At 34.0% G+C, this 17410-nt stretch overlaps 2 protein-coding genes across 2 annotated transcripts; one reads left to right on the top strand and one right to left on the bottom strand.

The window, feature by feature from the left end:
* Positions 1-4184: 4184 nt before the first annotated feature.
* Positions 4185-6238, bottom strand: LOC129316870 (protein CUP-SHAPED COTYLEDON 2-like). Its single transcript, XM_054961238.1, is given in 4 exon segments — positions 4185-4885; positions 4888-5023; positions 5581-5864; positions 5976-6238. Coding segments are annotated over 4 exon segments (1047 nt in total). The 5' UTR covers positions 6157-6238; the 3' UTR covers positions 4185-4439.
* Positions 6239-10262: 4024 nt separating this feature from the next.
* Positions 10263-10718, top strand: LOC129316760 (uncharacterized). Its single transcript, XM_054961141.1, has one exon. It carries the CDS (start codon positions 10263-10265, stop codon positions 10716-10718), a length of 456 nt encoding a protein of 151 aa, XP_054817116.1.
* Positions 10719-17410: the final 6692 nt, after the last annotated feature.

Below are 17410 nucleotides of genomic sequence, written 5' to 3'. Positions count from 1 at the left end.
ATTAGCTTCACTTGCTAAAGGCACGATAATATCAATAATGACAGTAATGTCAGGTATTAAGTCCCTTTTTCAAAAGAAAGAAGAAAGAAAGAAAGAAAGAAACTACCAAAGATGGTTGTTTTCCTGTAAATACTGAAAAAGATTCTATGTAAATCTCTTTTTTGGGGTGAACTTATCATGTTGATTTTTTCTTCACCTGATTTTATGTTGTTAATCCTACGCCCATTGCACCCCCATCTGGAAAAGTTCAGTGAAGGTGAAATTCGACACAAGAGGAGCTGATAATCATGGTATTGCGAGTTTTAGTTTTATCAAATTTTGAAGAGCTTGAAGTTCCAAGCTTGATTTTTGTCGATTTATCATTGGACGCTCCTTCCATTTGGAATCCGAAGTTCTTCATTTTTTCTTTGCGAACTGGCACGGAACGGAGCATTTCCAAGGGGACCAGCACCTATTCAAATCTTGCATCGTAACTCACAAGAAAAGAGCATAAAAGGAGGATTTGAAGCAAAACTTTCTCTCATCGCAAAAGGAAAGCTCAAACAGGGCAAGTAAACGTAAATTCATGGACCAATGCAACAGGGGAAAAAAAAAAGAAAAGACAGAGCTCGGGCACTATTATTGCATTCTCTGTTTCCAAGCTGATGATTCCCTTGTGTTTGTATAAATGCCAAACCCAAGCTTTTGGCGTTTGGACACTAGCACCTGCACATTATTCCTTGCCTTATTATTTCAGACCCATCACCGAGCAGGATAAGCCATCATGCATATTGCTGGAGAAAAGCTTCTCTCTCTCTCTCTCTCTCTCTCTCTCTCTCTCTCTGAGACCTACCAAGTGTTTGTGTAAATGTCCGAAAGACTTGGCATCCGAACGTACTACTTCGCGTGCCATTCCATTTCCATGTTCAACCGCAGCTGGCTCACGCTGCTCCCTTCTGTGTCTTGTCCTATGGCCTATGGTCTCGCAGAGTCAAACCCACCACCCATATCTGGTACTGTACTCATTGCCTTCCCAATCATGCACAGATCACACCCCCAATTTTCAACCTTAATGTACCTTAAGGTCGACAGACCCGTTTCATCATCACCATCATTATCAACTTTGCACCACATCACAGCCCTCCACGTGGCTCACCCAAAGTACTGTAGATATGATACTCTTTGAGTGGCTCTCTTCTGCAACCACCCGGTCTGTTGAATGGCGAGAGCAGCAGAATAGGATGTGTGTTTTGTTGCTGGGAATTAACAAGTCATGTCCTTTAGTGGAAGGCTTCAATGGAAGTGTTTCCTCATTGAAACAACCCTTCTTCTTCTCCATTTTTGTGAAAGTCACAAGAATGCAAGGTCATTGTAATGATTTGTTTTCCATTTTGGAGTGTGTTGTGTAAATGATCACCCCTGGCCTACCCACAGCTTGTTTAGTTTAGGTTGCTTGATAAAAAATCATAAATCATTCATAATGAGCTTTCATGTTATATGATGTTTAATTACCACAATATACACACATTTCATTTAAAATAAGCATTAAACGTCAAATTAAAATTAAAACTTATTGAAATGAATATTCTGTTAATAAGATTTAACACGGATTTTGTTTTAAGTATTTATTTCTCGAACATAAAGACTGATCCCTGGAAAGAAAAGATGTATAATTGATAACCCTCTTTCTTATGAGTGATCATTATTTACAATATATGACACTCCCCGCTTGATTTCAACGACACATGGCCTGTATATCTGGTAAAAAGAAAATAAAATTACTGGTCGCCCTTGAGTTTGTGATTGATGATAATCTATGACACTTCCAACTTACTAATTTAGACTGCATAATAAGAATTATAGAGTATTCCAAATCCTTGTGAACATTGACTCAATAGTCATGTTAAGAAAAAAAAAAGGTAAATTTCTAGGGCTGAATATTTCAAACAATATACTCACTCCGTTAAAAAATATAAGGCATTTTTTAAAAAATTAAATATTAAAAAATATAAAGCATTTTTAATCTTTTAAGGTGTAATTATTATTTTTTTAAAGTGTCTTTATTAACTTATAAGGTGTTTAGTAAAAGTAAATATGAAAAGATAAAATTAATTAAAAAATAATTAATTATTTTATTAGAGAATGAGATGTAATTAAAAATGTTTTATATTTTTTTAATGAAAAAAGTGTTATTGAACGCTACAGTTTGCGAGCGAGCGAATTTAGATAGATTTAGTGTGTGTTTGGTTTTCAGTTTGTCAAAAGTCCATTTGGTGAAAGTCAGTTTAGTAAAAGTCAGTTGTTGTAACGAAATTTGTGTTTGGATATATTTTTTCAAAAGTCAGTTTGATACATTAAAAGTTGTTTGGTTTGTGATAGTGAAATGTGTTTTTGAGTGTACAATTACCAAAAAGGACATTAATTTATAATAATTTATAATTTTTATTATACAAATTTAATATATTTAAAATATTTAAAAAATATAATAAAGATTTTAAATAACACAAATTTTGATCTATAATGCTAAAAATTTGATCTCTAGTTATTTGTATTTTTTAATTTATAATTTTAAAAGATGTAATAAAGATTTGTAATTTTTAATATACATTAATGTTAAAAATTAATATGATTAATTATTAATTTATAATACTAAAAAAATGATATCTAATTATTATTATTAAAATAATAATTATATTTTTAATAAAAGAATAAGAGATTAAATTTAGGGTAGTATGGTCAAATAATATCTTACTTTTCAAATTCACTTTTCAAAAGTTTCAAATAATTACGTTTCAGAAATACACTTTCAGCTACTGTTTGAATGTACTTTCAGATGTGCTTTCCTGTAAAATATTCTATCCAAACAATTTTTAATTTTCTGAAAGTAAAATTTTACTTTCTGAACGTGAAACAAAAGAAAACCAAACGGAACCTTATAATTCAGGAATTTATATGCAAAGAACATTGCTGCAGACGTAAAGAGAATTTAATTTTCATGTCGCCTCTGTGTCCCATTTCAAAGCAAGCATTGATTGCAAATACCAAACCCCTACTCCAACGTGTCATATACTATGCAGATTTTATCCTTCCATGGATATGGGCGGTGCTGTGAACTTCAAACTTTTTAAGCAGTTACGGAATTACTTAGGAGTCCCCACACAGGCGAAGAAGAGATGTGAGAAATGAGGAGGGAAGGTTTGGTGTATTTAATTGGGAAGTGAGAAAGGCTTCGGAGGAAAGAGTAAAAAAGATTGAAAGGAAATAGGGACAGCATTAAATTTGTCAATTCCACAAGTAGGGTTGGTGTATCTAAACTCAGCCACAGAAGTCCCTCACAGTCTAAAATCCTAGACTCAGTCTCAGTGCCCCCACGTGAAAATGAACCAGAACCACCTTCCTCCTTCCTCTGTTTCTCTGTACGTATGCCTCTCTTCTCTTCATCAACTGCCCATTAAATGTTTTTGCTGCTTGCGTGAGGCCTCTCTGTCTTCAAACTTGAAACACCCTAACCTCTCTCTTGTTTTATCCTTCTGGGTTATATCGTCACAGTTAATAACCTCTCTCTCGAGTCTCGTCCTTCCCACCTTCTAATATTAGGTACACGTAAATTCGATGCATGTGTGAATAAGTTTATTGTATAGTATGATTTATCTTGTATACATAATCAAGGCATATTTATCTCTGCATAGGGCTCTGCTTGAGTGTGATTAAACTTATTACCTTCATAACCAGCAACGTGTGCTAGATCATACTATTTAAATATTTTTTTATAAATCATTACTATTAGCCTCATCAATATCAATATTAAAAAATATAAATAATAAAATATATAAAATTTTAAATATAATCCTATAAAACAAATTCAAAACGCCATACTAATACTCAGAAGAACATGTTTTCACTAAGTAATAGATTAAGGATAAAAGAAGAAATTAAGTGCCAGAGATATTAAATATGTATGACACGAGTGAGGAAAAACATTTCAACGAATTTAAGATAACATACATCAGTCCAAAAAATGATTCCCTGTTGTTCAAGAAAGGACGAAACAAAAATGATTGCTAGTTCTAACAAAATTACCAGGATTTTACTTCCTTTCCAAACAAAAAGACGCGGGTTCATATTTTTATCCCATTAAAGCCGACACCATGATACTCGGACCAGATAACCTTGCCACAAAGTGCCCCCTATGTCTGGTGCAAAAAGTTGCCAAATGATCCTGCACTGATACTACAATGAGTGGAAGTATGGAACCTTGCTTCAAATTTATATTATAATAAATGTAACTGGTTCATAACCCCGATAAAATTGACAACACTAAATAATCCTTAGCAATAACGTACATTAAAACTCGCTAAAATCTAGAAAGACTCAAGACATCAAACCCACAATAATAGAAACATAGATTTCAGGTCTAATCCCCTATGGGTCATCTAAGAAAGACAAGTCAAACAGAAAAGCTAGCAGCCTCCCCACACGTAATCAAGCTCCGACGGGCACAGCGCCATGCCAGAACCGCCACTCGCCACACTCTCCTCCTCCGGCTTAGTCCATCCGTTCATGTCAACACCGGAGCCACCATGAGTTATGGCCGGAGACAAGAAAGGCAGTTGAAGATTCTCCTGCAGTGACCTCAGGCTCGGGAAGGCAGGAACACCAACGTTGTTCTGGAATCGAGCAAATGGATCCAGAGTCATCGGTGGCGGCGGCGGCAGAGGAGGAGCGAGGTCATAGCTAACATTGGCGAGGTTGTTGGCGGCAGCGGACGCAGAGTATGTGGAGAAACAGGACACGTGCTCCCTCGGAGTTGTGCTGCTACCATCGTAGCAGCTATCACGGTCGTTGGCGGCGGTGTAGGGCGAGGAGTCAAGCAAGGGAGGAAGGTAGATGGAGGACGGAGAATTGGTTCAGGGTAAAGGCTCATGTTAACAGAAGAGCTCATTCTTGCGTTTGTCTTCTTGGAGCCGCCGGCGGAGGATACGGTGGAGCCGCCTGTCCCCGAGGAGAGACTCTTCTGGAAAACACGCGAGATGACCCATTCATCCTGATTCATCAAAAGAGAACCATTTCAAGTAAGCATTATCACCAGCAAAAGGGCTGAAAGGAACTGGACATTTTGTCAGCGCATGCTTCGAAGAGAATTAAAATACGCCACAATAAATGTTGCTGCATGAATATGCATAACAAGTAACTGTTTGCAAGCAAAATCTGACTCCCAGGATCTTCTGCTTCGCAGCATCATATGGCAAGGAAAAATTGAAAGGATAATGCAGTGCTTAGATATAATAACACTATGTAGTTTCCATGCAAAGTATTTTATGAACCGTTGGGCAATATCCAATAACTGCTCGCCATACCTTTACGGAATGCACAGATAGAAAAAAAAACAGCTTTACGATAGGCCAAAAAGTACATTGCCCTGGACGAGAACCGAGTGTTCAGAAGAATCGGGAAAAAAAGGTTTCATGCCTTAACAACAGTAAAAGAACCCTAATTAATGTAGACGCAAGGAAAGCAAGATTCCATCATGCTGTTTAACCTTTGCCAGTACACGAGTTAAACACTGTTCTAAGAGAAAAGGTAAGAGTGAGAAGAGAAGACCTTGGAGCTGCGTGAAAGGTAATGATAAGCAAATTTGCCTTCAAGGCGGTACTCATGCATCACCCAGTTGCTCTTCTCGCCTTTGGGAGCTCTGCCTCGGTAAAAAACTAGGGTCTTCTTCATACCAACGAGACAGCAAGTTTTGGAGCTGTAAATCTCCCTGTCTTTTCCAGTGGCCTTCCAGTATCCAGCCTCTGTAGCCCTATTAGTGCGCAGGCCAGTCGGGTACTTTCGGTCTCGGAGGCTGAAGAAGTACCACTCCTTCTCCCCCATCTTCGCTTTCTCTGTCAACATTGCGAACCATGCATCGAGAAGTTGACATAAAGTAGTATTAGCGAACCATTTCAAACTACAAAAGATAACTAGCGCAGAAACTAAGAACAATGAAGACTCACCAGGAAGCTCCCACGGCTCACACTTGTTAAGATCAACTTCAGCAATAGCTCTGCCTGTGAAGCTGTTGTCCAGAACCTTCTTGAGGAGGTAGAAGGTAATGAGCTCCTCGTCAGTCGGGTGAAAGCGAAACCCAGGAGGCAAATGAGCATCACCGTTATCGACATGGTAGTAGCTATCCATCTTACTTGAGAAAAGAGAGAGCTGGCAGAGACTGGGAACGAGAGAATATTGGCTCTAACAGCCAAAGGTACTTGGTTATACAATAAAGAAAACGAGGAGAGGAAAAGTTGGCAACTTTGGTTGCTGACTTTCCCTATTTAATGGGGATATGGATTGGTTCCGAGTTATGGAGGATGGGTTATGATGAGGATTTGATGAATCGAGTGGCAGGGAGTTAAAAGCCAAGAAATAATAATAAGGTAGTACGCATGATATGATATGGCTGGAAAAATTATAAAAGAAAAAAAATAAATCTGTGTGACTGTTTTTTTCTCTCTCTGCACTGTGCTGTCCTGTTCTGCTCCTAATCTCTCTCTCTACTCTGCTACGGTCCTTATCACAAAACCACATAGCTAGAGAGAGAGTGAGTGGGCTCCCCCTGGGCTCTGCTTTGAGTATGCGTGCGTGCGTAGTAAGTGTGCAGGTATTCCTCTGTCAGTGAAGAAAATGAGGCGAGGGAACAGAAAGTAGTTTTATTATTATTCGTGAGAGAGATAGAGATATATATATTTACCAGTTAACCAGAGCAGAATTAAAATTAAAAACAGGAAGAGATTTTCACCTTATATATATCGATAAAGCTGTTTCATATCTTCTGTGTCAGCACAGTACTGAAATTAAATATTCAGATATACCACCAAAGCCATGTTTATTACACGCCAACTTCTCTCTCTCTCTCTCTCTCTCTCTCTCTCGTTTTCTTTCAAGTTGGGGATACACCTACACAAACAGTGATGATGATTATTGGGGTGCTTTTCTGGGTATTTGTTGCTGAGCGTTCTGAAGAGTTATGGTATAGCATCTGGTAACCCAAAAGTGTCCGATTTTGCATTTGGTTTTTGCAGTGGCAGCAGCAACCATCTTCCTCCTCAATCTAATAATATGGTTTCACTTTTTTATCACTGATGTTTGCAGTTACTTTTGCTAGTTATACGGGACTGTTTTGTGCAATTTTTTGTACTGCACGCTCGCTCGCTCGCTCTCTCTCTCTCTAAACGCAAACGACAAAAAGATTCTCCCCCTCACTGCCTTAATTAAATTCTGAATTCTACTTAAAAAAAAAAGTAACCATCATGCATCTTCCCTTCATATTTTATGTGATTTTTTAAAAATTTTAAAATCTTTTTATAGGATTTTGAAGGCTGATTTGAATGATTGGGGGTTTTAACTTTTTAATTTTTTACGTGTGGCATGCTTTCGCTGTTGAGGAGAACCTGAAAGATGGCAAGCTTGCTGATGAGTTACATAGATTTCTGCCTCAACTTGTCTAATTTATTGTAGGCTCGTCCTGTCTTTTTCAAGAATATAGTAATCGTTTATCTGCTGCACAAGTTTTTTTTTTTTTTTAGCTCTGAGTCAAATATTTAATTTTCATTCCCTAGCCCTTCTCATTGATTGCTACCACAGCCAAATGATTTTTTTTAATCGAACGTGTATTTACTGTATTATTAATGGGAAAATGATTATTAGATACTAAATGAAAAAATAATGATTTTTTTTACCCAAAAACTTTAAAATGTGATTTTTTTTTGAAGAAAAAACATTTGATAGAAGTGCTTTGGGGGTCCTAGGGTGTCATTTGGAAATTAAGAAGCTAAGCTAGAAATTGAAAAAAAATAAAAGGTAAAGGTGCAAATTAAACTACCAATTATTTTTCAAGTAGCATTTAATAGCTTGAACTATGAGTTAATTTGAAATAAAATATGAATTATAAAAAATAAAGCATCTAGCACCTCCCAATAAATTTTAAATGGACTCGCGTTAGTTGACCATCTGAGTGTGTTATTTTGATTCAGGTTATGTTTGTAGCTTTAAATGTGATAAAATTTAATCCACCTGGTGTCAGCCCACTTGAAATGCATAGTTGTAATACAAACTCCTCACATTGCCTGAATTGTGAATCTTCTACCTCAATTTTCTAGCTACTCCACTACCTCCGACATCCCTTTTCTTTGATGTTTTTCCCACACACCACACACATTGTTGCCATTAGCGTCATTGCTCAAACAAAATCCATTAGCCCAGCACAAAGAAAAATAACAACCAAAGGGCTAATTCAACACATCAAGAAGAAGAAGAAGAGCCTGAGATTGCTAACAAGGAAAGTTTTACAAATAGGACTTGAGATTAGTGATGCCTAATTGAAGACATAATAGAAACAAGTGAAATCAAAACAAACAAACAAACCATAACCGATATCCCAATTCATCTGGCTTAGCAAACAGAAACATTTAACAAAACCCATAAAGACAATAGAAAATCAATGGATGCCCAAAACCAAGAAACAGAGAAAATCTAAGAACAAAGCACAGGAAACTAAACAAGGGGAAAAGAAAAGTAGAAAACCATGACTTGACCACTAGAGTTCCTACGAATTCTTTATCTACTAAAGGGAAATTTATCGATTCTCTCAAAGGGAGAAGAAAAAGGGAAGAGAAGAGTCCTTGTTGGCATTGGTACATTACCAAGAAGCAATAGTATAGGTATATTTATAAACACATCTATAGAGACCTCACAGAGACATGTAACACAAAACACCTTGCCTCTCCTTGATCTTCTCTTCCACCTTTGAAAAGAAATAATTTATAATAAATAATTAAGATATTATAAATTAAGAAACAAGGAAGGTCGAAGGGACAACAAACATGAACTAGAGATTCAAGCGAGAACAAAAATGAGGGGCCAGGATGGAGAGAGGTAGTGACGAAACTAAAGAGAGTTAAAGAGTTGAGAGAAATAAGCAAGAGGTAAAGAGGTGCCTTGAGCAGTGGCATCAGTGGCAAATGAGTAGGGTGAGCGGGTAAGGGAGGGGCTGACAATCAGCGTGCCCATGAAAAGAAGAAGAAAAGGAGAAGGAGGAGAGAGGTGTAAGGAAATGCCGCACGTATAGCCACGTCGACAAGGATAGGGTAGAAATTGATCAATTAACGTTCGTCAATTCAAAACTAAGAGGAAAATCATCTGATTGCTTGGGATACCATGAAACGGACTAAACTAGAAGGAGAGCTAAGCATTAAAGATCTCAAATGCCAGAATACTGCATTCATTATGAAACTTTGTTGGGCCTTATTCACAAAACCATATGTGATGTGGGTTAAATACTTGAGGACCAAATATAAGTGTGGAATCTGTCATCAAAAATAGGAGGTTATCTATAACTTGGCGTAGCATTTGTGATGTATGGGAAACATTCAAAGCGAGTATGGGTCAGAAAATCAATAACAGGCAAAATACCAAGTTTTGGTGGAATCTTGGTTGCTTCTAAACCAACCTCTAATCCACTATGTAACACGCAATGAGAGTAGCCTTAATCCTATTGATACTATTACTGATTTTGTATTGCCCTTTGAAATATGGGATGTAAACAAATGCCTTCTATTTCTCTCATGAGAGGTTGTTAACAAAATTATCAATGTTTGTGTACCAATGGAAAATAACCTGGATGTGTTTTGTTGGCGGGAATCTAGAGATGGCTCTTTCTCTGTGAAGTCAGCTTATCAATTTATCCATCGTCCTAATAGAGGCCTGCCTAATAGCTTTTGAAGAACCTCTGGCATTGGCCCCTTCCAAAAAGGATTAAATTCTTCCTATGGCAAGCTTCTCAAGAGAGGATCCTCACTAATTCTCTGAGAGTGAAGAAGGGTTTAGCTTAGAGAGACACTCGTGTTTTTAAGTGTAACTGTGAAGATAGTGTTATCCATGTCTTGAGGAATTGTTGTGAGGCTACAAATTTTTGGAACCATTTACTTAACCACAATCTCTCTTCTGTGTTTTTTGACATGAGTTTACAGGGTTGGCTTAGGAACAACATGACAAACTCTTTTGGAAATGTAACTTTCAATAAATGGCCATGATTTATAGTTTTCAGTCATGGTTGTTGGCTACTTTAGAAAGCTAGGTGTAAAAAAGCTATGGAAGACAAATATATAAGACCTTTAAACCTAAAATTCCAATGCCTTTACAAGCTAAGGGAGTCTGTGGTGCAAGAAAAATACAAACACGAAATATTCTAATGTGAGGATTCCAACCTCACCCACTAGACCCTGCTGCCAAGTAATAATCTTAGAATGGATGTCGATGGTTCTGTTGACAGCCAAAGGCATGCAGCATGTGGAGGAGTCATACGTGACAGAGAGAGAAACTGGGTTCCAGGCTTTAAACGCTCACTAGGATTTTTACCTAGTATATTAGCTGAAATTCAAGCTATCTGTTTTAGTCTTGAAGTTTGCCAACAATTTAATCTCAGTCAGGTTACCATCTGCTCAGACGCTGCTGAGGCTATATCTCTTCTTAGAATCAATGTTGATGATGACCATCCAATGTGTGCTGAAATCAATTCAGCAAGAGACTTCCTATTCTCCAACTCCAACATCAAACTAGCTTTTGTTAGGCATGAAACAAATAGGGTCATGTACTGTTTGGCCAAGAATGCTCACATGGAAAGTGATAATCTAACCGTGTTGGCAAATGTTCCTGCTGAATGCAGCGACCTAGTTCTTACGGATAAGCTACGGTTTGCTTAGTTCCTTTTGGGTTTATTTCCTTTCTAGCTTTACTTAACTATTTGTTTCTCTTTTAGGCTTTAGCCTGCCTTATCTATTCAAAAAAAAAAGGAGGCTCTTCATACTTCCTTTTTTATAGTTCATATTTTATTTCGAACTAACTCTTAGTGCAGGATACCAGACGCTTTTCAAAAATAGTTAATAATTAAATTTGTTTATTTACCCAAAAATAAATTACATTGCTTTAAAATTAACAATTCATTCATTTTCGTTATTCTCAAATTTTTAACTTTAGCTCTAGCGTTTCTGGTTTGAGATCTCCTGGTTTGCCTTTTAGCTTGGATTTCTATTTCAAAGTTATATGTCAAGATTAAGCAAGGCATGTTTTTTTAATGCTAGTAAAACATCGATGGCCCATGTATAATTGATGTTTTAATTTTCTTAATTTAACAACTTTTAAAAACCAATACTAATGAAATGGAGAGAGCTTTTTCTTTTTGAAAAAATAACTTGATCCATCTCAATTTTGCAACACAGATTATTTTCTTTGAAAATAAAACAAACTATTTACCATTTTAATACAGGGGAGCAATCATTTTAGAAAAATATTTAATACTACTCTATCCATTTGAAAATATAAAGCAATCTATGTGTTTTAAAGTCTAATTAATGTGTTTTTTAAAGTATTTTTAATAAATAAATTATTTTATATTATATTTATTTTAAAACAAAGCACCTTTATTGAATAAAGATAAATATAAAAAATGATGTTGATTTAAAGATAACTATATACTCCCTTCGTTAAAAAATATAAGACATTTTTAATATTTTGATATGTTATTATTGTCTTTTTTTTAAGTATCCTTATTAATAATAACTTTATATTTATTGTAATGTGTTTAATAGGGGTTAATATAAAAAGATAGGATTAGTTAAAAAATAGATAATTATTTTATTAAAAGATGAGATTCGACTAAAAATATATTATATTTTTAAACAAAAAAATACTTTATTTGGAGGATTAGATTATGTTAAAAATTTCTCACGTATGTCAATAAAAGATAATTTGCCCATAATATTCCCTCCCAAATTACAAGACGATTTAAAATAAAATTATATATATCAATAAAAATATAATAGTAAACTTATTTTTTAAAGTAAAATTATAAACTTTTAAATATATTATATAAATTTAATTATTATATTACAATATTATTTTAATTCTTTTTTCTCTTAAAAAGAAATATTAAAAAATATCTGTAATAAAATGTTATTTTTTTAATTATTTATATTTTGAGATAACAAAATGTTTTGAAACGTTGTTTTATAATCTAAGACATCACGTGAGGATATAATTAGTTTAATAATAATGTCATTGATGGTTAGAGTGCGGACATTGAGAGAACAAACGAGAGACGGAGAGTTGAAAATGATTAATAGTGGAAGAGGTTGACTTGACTGACTTGTCATGTGGCGAGAAAATGAAATCCATCCATCCATCCATCGTCTTCAGTTCTCATGTTTGCGTATTACTCTGGTTTTCTAACTGCTCTCATTCTCTTATTAACCCTATCCCTCCTCTATTTGTTTCTTCCGTACCCTTGCTTCCTGCTCTTCTCACCCTCTCTCTCTCTCTCTCTCTCTCTAAACCTGAAACCTCCTCACTCGTACTGATATTTTTCTTCATGTTCAATACTTTGTTGCACTGTGTCTTTATTTTACTTTGTACGAATTAAGGGTCCATGAATTGGATGCGAAACTTCTTGTCAAGCTATGGTCTGTGTTTGCTATGGCGGTCCACCTGGCCTCTCCCCACTTGTACTTTGTTACGTTTAAAGGATTATGCATGCAAGGAAAAGAAAATAACAAATCTGACTTTTAAGTTTTAAGTAACATAATTTATTATACCTCAAGATTAAATCTCACTTCTCATTCTTCGGAATTGAGCACATATATCTTACAGGCCAGGCAACGGCTATCAAGTCGACTAATTGTTTATCGTATGCTGTTATATTCATCTTATTTTTAAAAGCTTTATATAACTAACCGCTACGCTTTTTTTCCCCCCCTTACTTCTTGCTTTTGGCAAACTAGCTCCAAAGGTCTCGTCATTTTTTATTCTCATCAGAAATAATCAAAGCCAAGTTTCTACAGCGTCGATATAATATCAGGAGGAGTACCGTGTAACTTTTCAAAGGTGTACATGCACCCGCGTGCGCAAAAATATTACTCCTCCCCAGTGACGGAGAAAAGGAGACTAGCAAGGGCTGTAACATTTTTAAATTTTTAAATTTTTTTATATTATATAAATATTATATATTTTTTATCCTTCTAAAACTTATAAAATTTTATTGTATGTATGTTTTTTTATTATTAACCTCTTTTATTTTTAAATCTTGACTCTCTGTCCTCTCCAGCTTAAATTTATAAAATATTTTTTAATAAAATTATACACTCATTTATTAAATATAACTTTAAATTATATAATAAATGTAGGAATCAGGGATATGCCATCAAATCAGTCGAATCACTAACAAATGCAACAGTAACAGTGAGGGGGGAAGCGTGATAAGCTGTGACCCGATTGATATGCCTTCCCAATTTGACACATCACTGCTCGTCTGCTCCAACTCCGACTCTCAAGATTTTCTCCCTTCCCATTCCTCTTCCCCCGACCCGACCCGACCCGCATAACCCCGCTTTGATTGCAGCCCTTCTTTTCTGACAGGATTTTATGGTAACGTTAATGTTAATTTGAGAGCCGTTAAGGCTAAGACAACACATAAACTTCATCCCCCAGAATGACACGCTGCGACGGTGCATCTGATTGATGGATTGACCCGTTTTGTCGGGCCGGTTAGACTCAGCCGGAATTCAACCCCAGCTTTACTGCTTTCTGCCTTCCGACCGACCCTTCCTGGCCTTTCCTGCTCACAGCAAGTTAAAGCAGAAAAAATAGGAATCTCTCGCATTATCATTCTTCTAACTTTCGGGTACCTTTGGGAATTTTGCCTTTTACTTACGTTCGGAAAATAAAATTTAACTCTAAAGATGTTAAAAGTTATATAGGTAAAATATTTTTACAGAAAAATATATCCTAAAAATATATTTAAATAGTAATTGAGAGTTAATTTAATAAACGTAATTATTTAAAATTTTTTAAATATAGATTCAGTATTTGGTACTTCTTTCTCTCTCTGATTATTTTCTTTTTTCTTCTTGTTTCATTGCCCCTGAGAAATGGCTTATGCCAATACTATAATCATGCTCAATCACTGATGATATTTTACTTATAGAATATTGGCTCCAATTTTTTCTTCTAACTCTTACTGTCAAAGATAATTAATTAACTTCACTAAAAATATAATCAATTAATTAAGAAAAGGTGCAAAATGATTGATCGTCCCTATAAATGTAATTTATAGACTGGACAACTTTATAATGTTAATTTTATTATATTTTTTTCATGGAATTGTTGGAGTAAAAAAAATTTTAGAACAGCATATTATAATCAATGTCCTTTTTTAAGATGACATATTCAAAATAAATTTTTTTCCCATTTTTTAACATTTATAATATATTATATGTAAATAATAAAAATTATAAATTATTATAAATTAATGTTCTTTTTTATCATTACATATTTAAAAGCACAAATCCTTGTTAATTTATATAATTTTTAGTTTATTAAATTAATTTTTTAAAAAAATATATTCAAATATAAGTTTTGTTATACTTCCTCTCTTTAAAAATATAAGGTAGTTTTAATTGAATATTACCTCTTAATAAAATAATTACTTATTTTTTAACTAACTTTATCTTTTCATATTCACTTATGTTAAACGCTTTATAATAAATATAAAGTCCTTATCAATAGAGACATTTAAAAAAATAATAACTATACTTTAAAAAATTAAAAATATTTTATATTTTTAAATATTTAATTATTTAAAAATAATTTACATTTTTAAATAAAGAAAATAATTATTATCTTTTATTAAATAAATGTGACTGAAAATCGAGCATATATGAATCTTGATAATTAGTGGGAAAGAACAACTGGGCCAAAAGCAAAAGGGGGAAGGCGCGTGGATCGAGAGAGGAGGGGGAGTCCTCGGGTGACGCGCGTGACGACAAGATTATGTCACAATCCGCCGCCCTCCGGCTGCGGCGCTTCGGGGTTCGAGTCTGGGGGGCAGGGGACTAAGCCAAGGGGGGCTCACCATTTATAAATAACCAATAATTGTGGGAGACTCTCCGACACGTGTCCTATTGTCGACCGTTGTTTGGTCAATGGTTTCTGTTGGGCCAGGACCATTTGCTCCGTCCGATTCATTTATTGTGTGGCTGCTCTCATGTCATCGAGACTACGACTAGCCCTACTTATTTAAACTTGCATCGTTTTATGGTCGCTTGGTTAACGCTCTGTTCGGTTGTACTCATCTACGTTTTTGACCTCCCCGCCATCTTATCTCACTCGCTTGGATTTTACATATTGGTCTTTTATAATTTTATTATTATTCTTTTTAGTTTTTTATGTAGTACCAGACGTTAACCATGCACGGGAAAATATAAAATTTTAAAAAATTAAAATTTGAGTACATATTAACTTAATAATAATGATAGTATTTTATTTTACTGTATAAAAATAATTTTATTTAAAATTTTATTACCCATTATAGGTACTATGTTTTATTTCAAAATTTATTATACGATGCATATTGAAAATTTTTCAAAGTATTTTATTTTAAATATTTTTATCCTAGTGCGTGTTAAAAATAAAAAAATATCTTATTTCATTCCATAATCTTTCACCAATTTTAAATCTAATCTAAATGAAGATATTCACAATATTTTTCGGCGATAAAATATGCACAAATTTATGATCAATCGTTATTAGGAACATATTAAAAACTTAAACAGTACATTTTGTTACAAAATTTATTACCAGATATACACCATGAGTAATTACAAATCCTTCAAGAAAGTAATTGCTAATTTTAAAAAATGTGAATGAAAACTTGTTTAAATTTATAATTCGTTACTCTCGTGGATATTATGAATCTGCATAATATATTGCATTTTATAATTTATTTTGTGTTGTGCTTTGTGAATTACAAGGTGTTTCTTCTTGTTTTTAATCTAATATGCAAAAATGTAAATTTTTTATATACTCACTCCATTTAAAAATATAAGGTATTTTTTAATAAGTTTGATATTAAAAAATATGAAATATTTAGTCTTTTCAAGGTATAATTATTACTTTTTTTAAAGTGCTCCTATTGATAAATGACTTTATATTAATTATAAAGTATTTAATATAGGTAAATATAGAAATATATGTTAGTTTAAAAGTAGGTAACTACTTTATTGAGAGTGAGATTCAATTAAAAATATTTTACAAATTTAAATAGAGGAAATATCACTTATTATATAAAATGAAAAGTTAATTCACAAGTTTTTATAATTTTTCTCAATTTTCAATAAGGTCAACGTAGTTTATTTTGTTTTAGTTGAATGTCATGCCCTAAAAATAAAAGGTAACTTACACGGGTATGAACCACATTACACACTCCCGTAAACTTTAAAATTGTAAGTTTATTTTATCTCTAACAGTGTGTTTGGATAAGGGAAAAAATAAATTTTCCCCTTCCAAAATCGATTTTCTCAACAAATTGTTCAAACAGCCAAAATAAGACAAAAATTGATTCTTGCATGTTACGTGTAACACACCAATTTTTTAAAAAAAAATAATTTAACTCAATCATAGTTGGGTTACAGCCACCCAACACATTTTTATATCAATAATTTCAATATAAAATATTTTATAATTGGCTTCAACTCACACATTATAACATTTCAGATAAATTGTTACCTCCCACATGCCATTAGGCTAAATCACATTTGTCCATCCTTATACTCCCAACATGTAAACTAAATTACATTTGTCCATCCTTATACTCCCAACAAGTAAAATAAATAATTTAGTCAATTTTTAACACAAAGCAGTTATTTAGCCTTATAATCATGCCATTTTAACCAATCCAAAGTAAACCAAATATTAAAATTACAGTCATCCAAATTGTACCAAAAATAAAAATAGTTTGAAAGGTATGATTACATTTATATATTCATATAATTGACAATAAACAAAAAGCCCTAATATTGACAATATAACACATTATAAATTATAAATTAAATACCCAAAAGAGACAGTGGATCTATACCATTAAGCCTTTGGGACTCCTCCACGTGTCACTCATGGTTCTTCTCCTGAAAATTGTTAACCACATAATGAGACTCAAAAGTCCCAGTAACCAAAGCCAATTTATGATAGTGTCTACAAACAGTTAAGTGTGTGCTTACTAAGTGAGAATTAAAAATAATATAATTCCAACAAATATAAAAAATATTACAATACACACAAACAACAATCCTTACATTCCTCCATTAACCTCGAGCCCTAGCTCTCACTCGGTGCTAAATTACCCGGCCAAAGGTAGATTAGCCCGAGCCCTTACAAACCACCTATTGAGCTCCCATAGGGGCATACCACGTGACACATAAATACAACAACAATAGCAAGTCTCCCAACACCTCCCACAATAATCAAACAAATTCATAATAATATTGCACAATTATACAATATTACAAAATTCATAATTTTTATTAATAATCACCCAATTAACATGAAGTAACACTAATCACAAATT

This window comes from Prosopis cineraria, unplaced genomic scaffold (assembly GCF_029017545.1).
Source record: "Prosopis cineraria cultivar Desert tree isolate PC_DT_omini unplaced genomic scaffold, ASM2901754v1 PC7, whole genome shotgun sequence".
Taxonomy (NCBI): domain Eukaryota; kingdom Viridiplantae; phylum Streptophyta; class Magnoliopsida; order Fabales; family Fabaceae; genus Prosopis; species Prosopis cineraria.
This window is presented reverse-complemented; position numbering and strand designations above follow the sequence as displayed.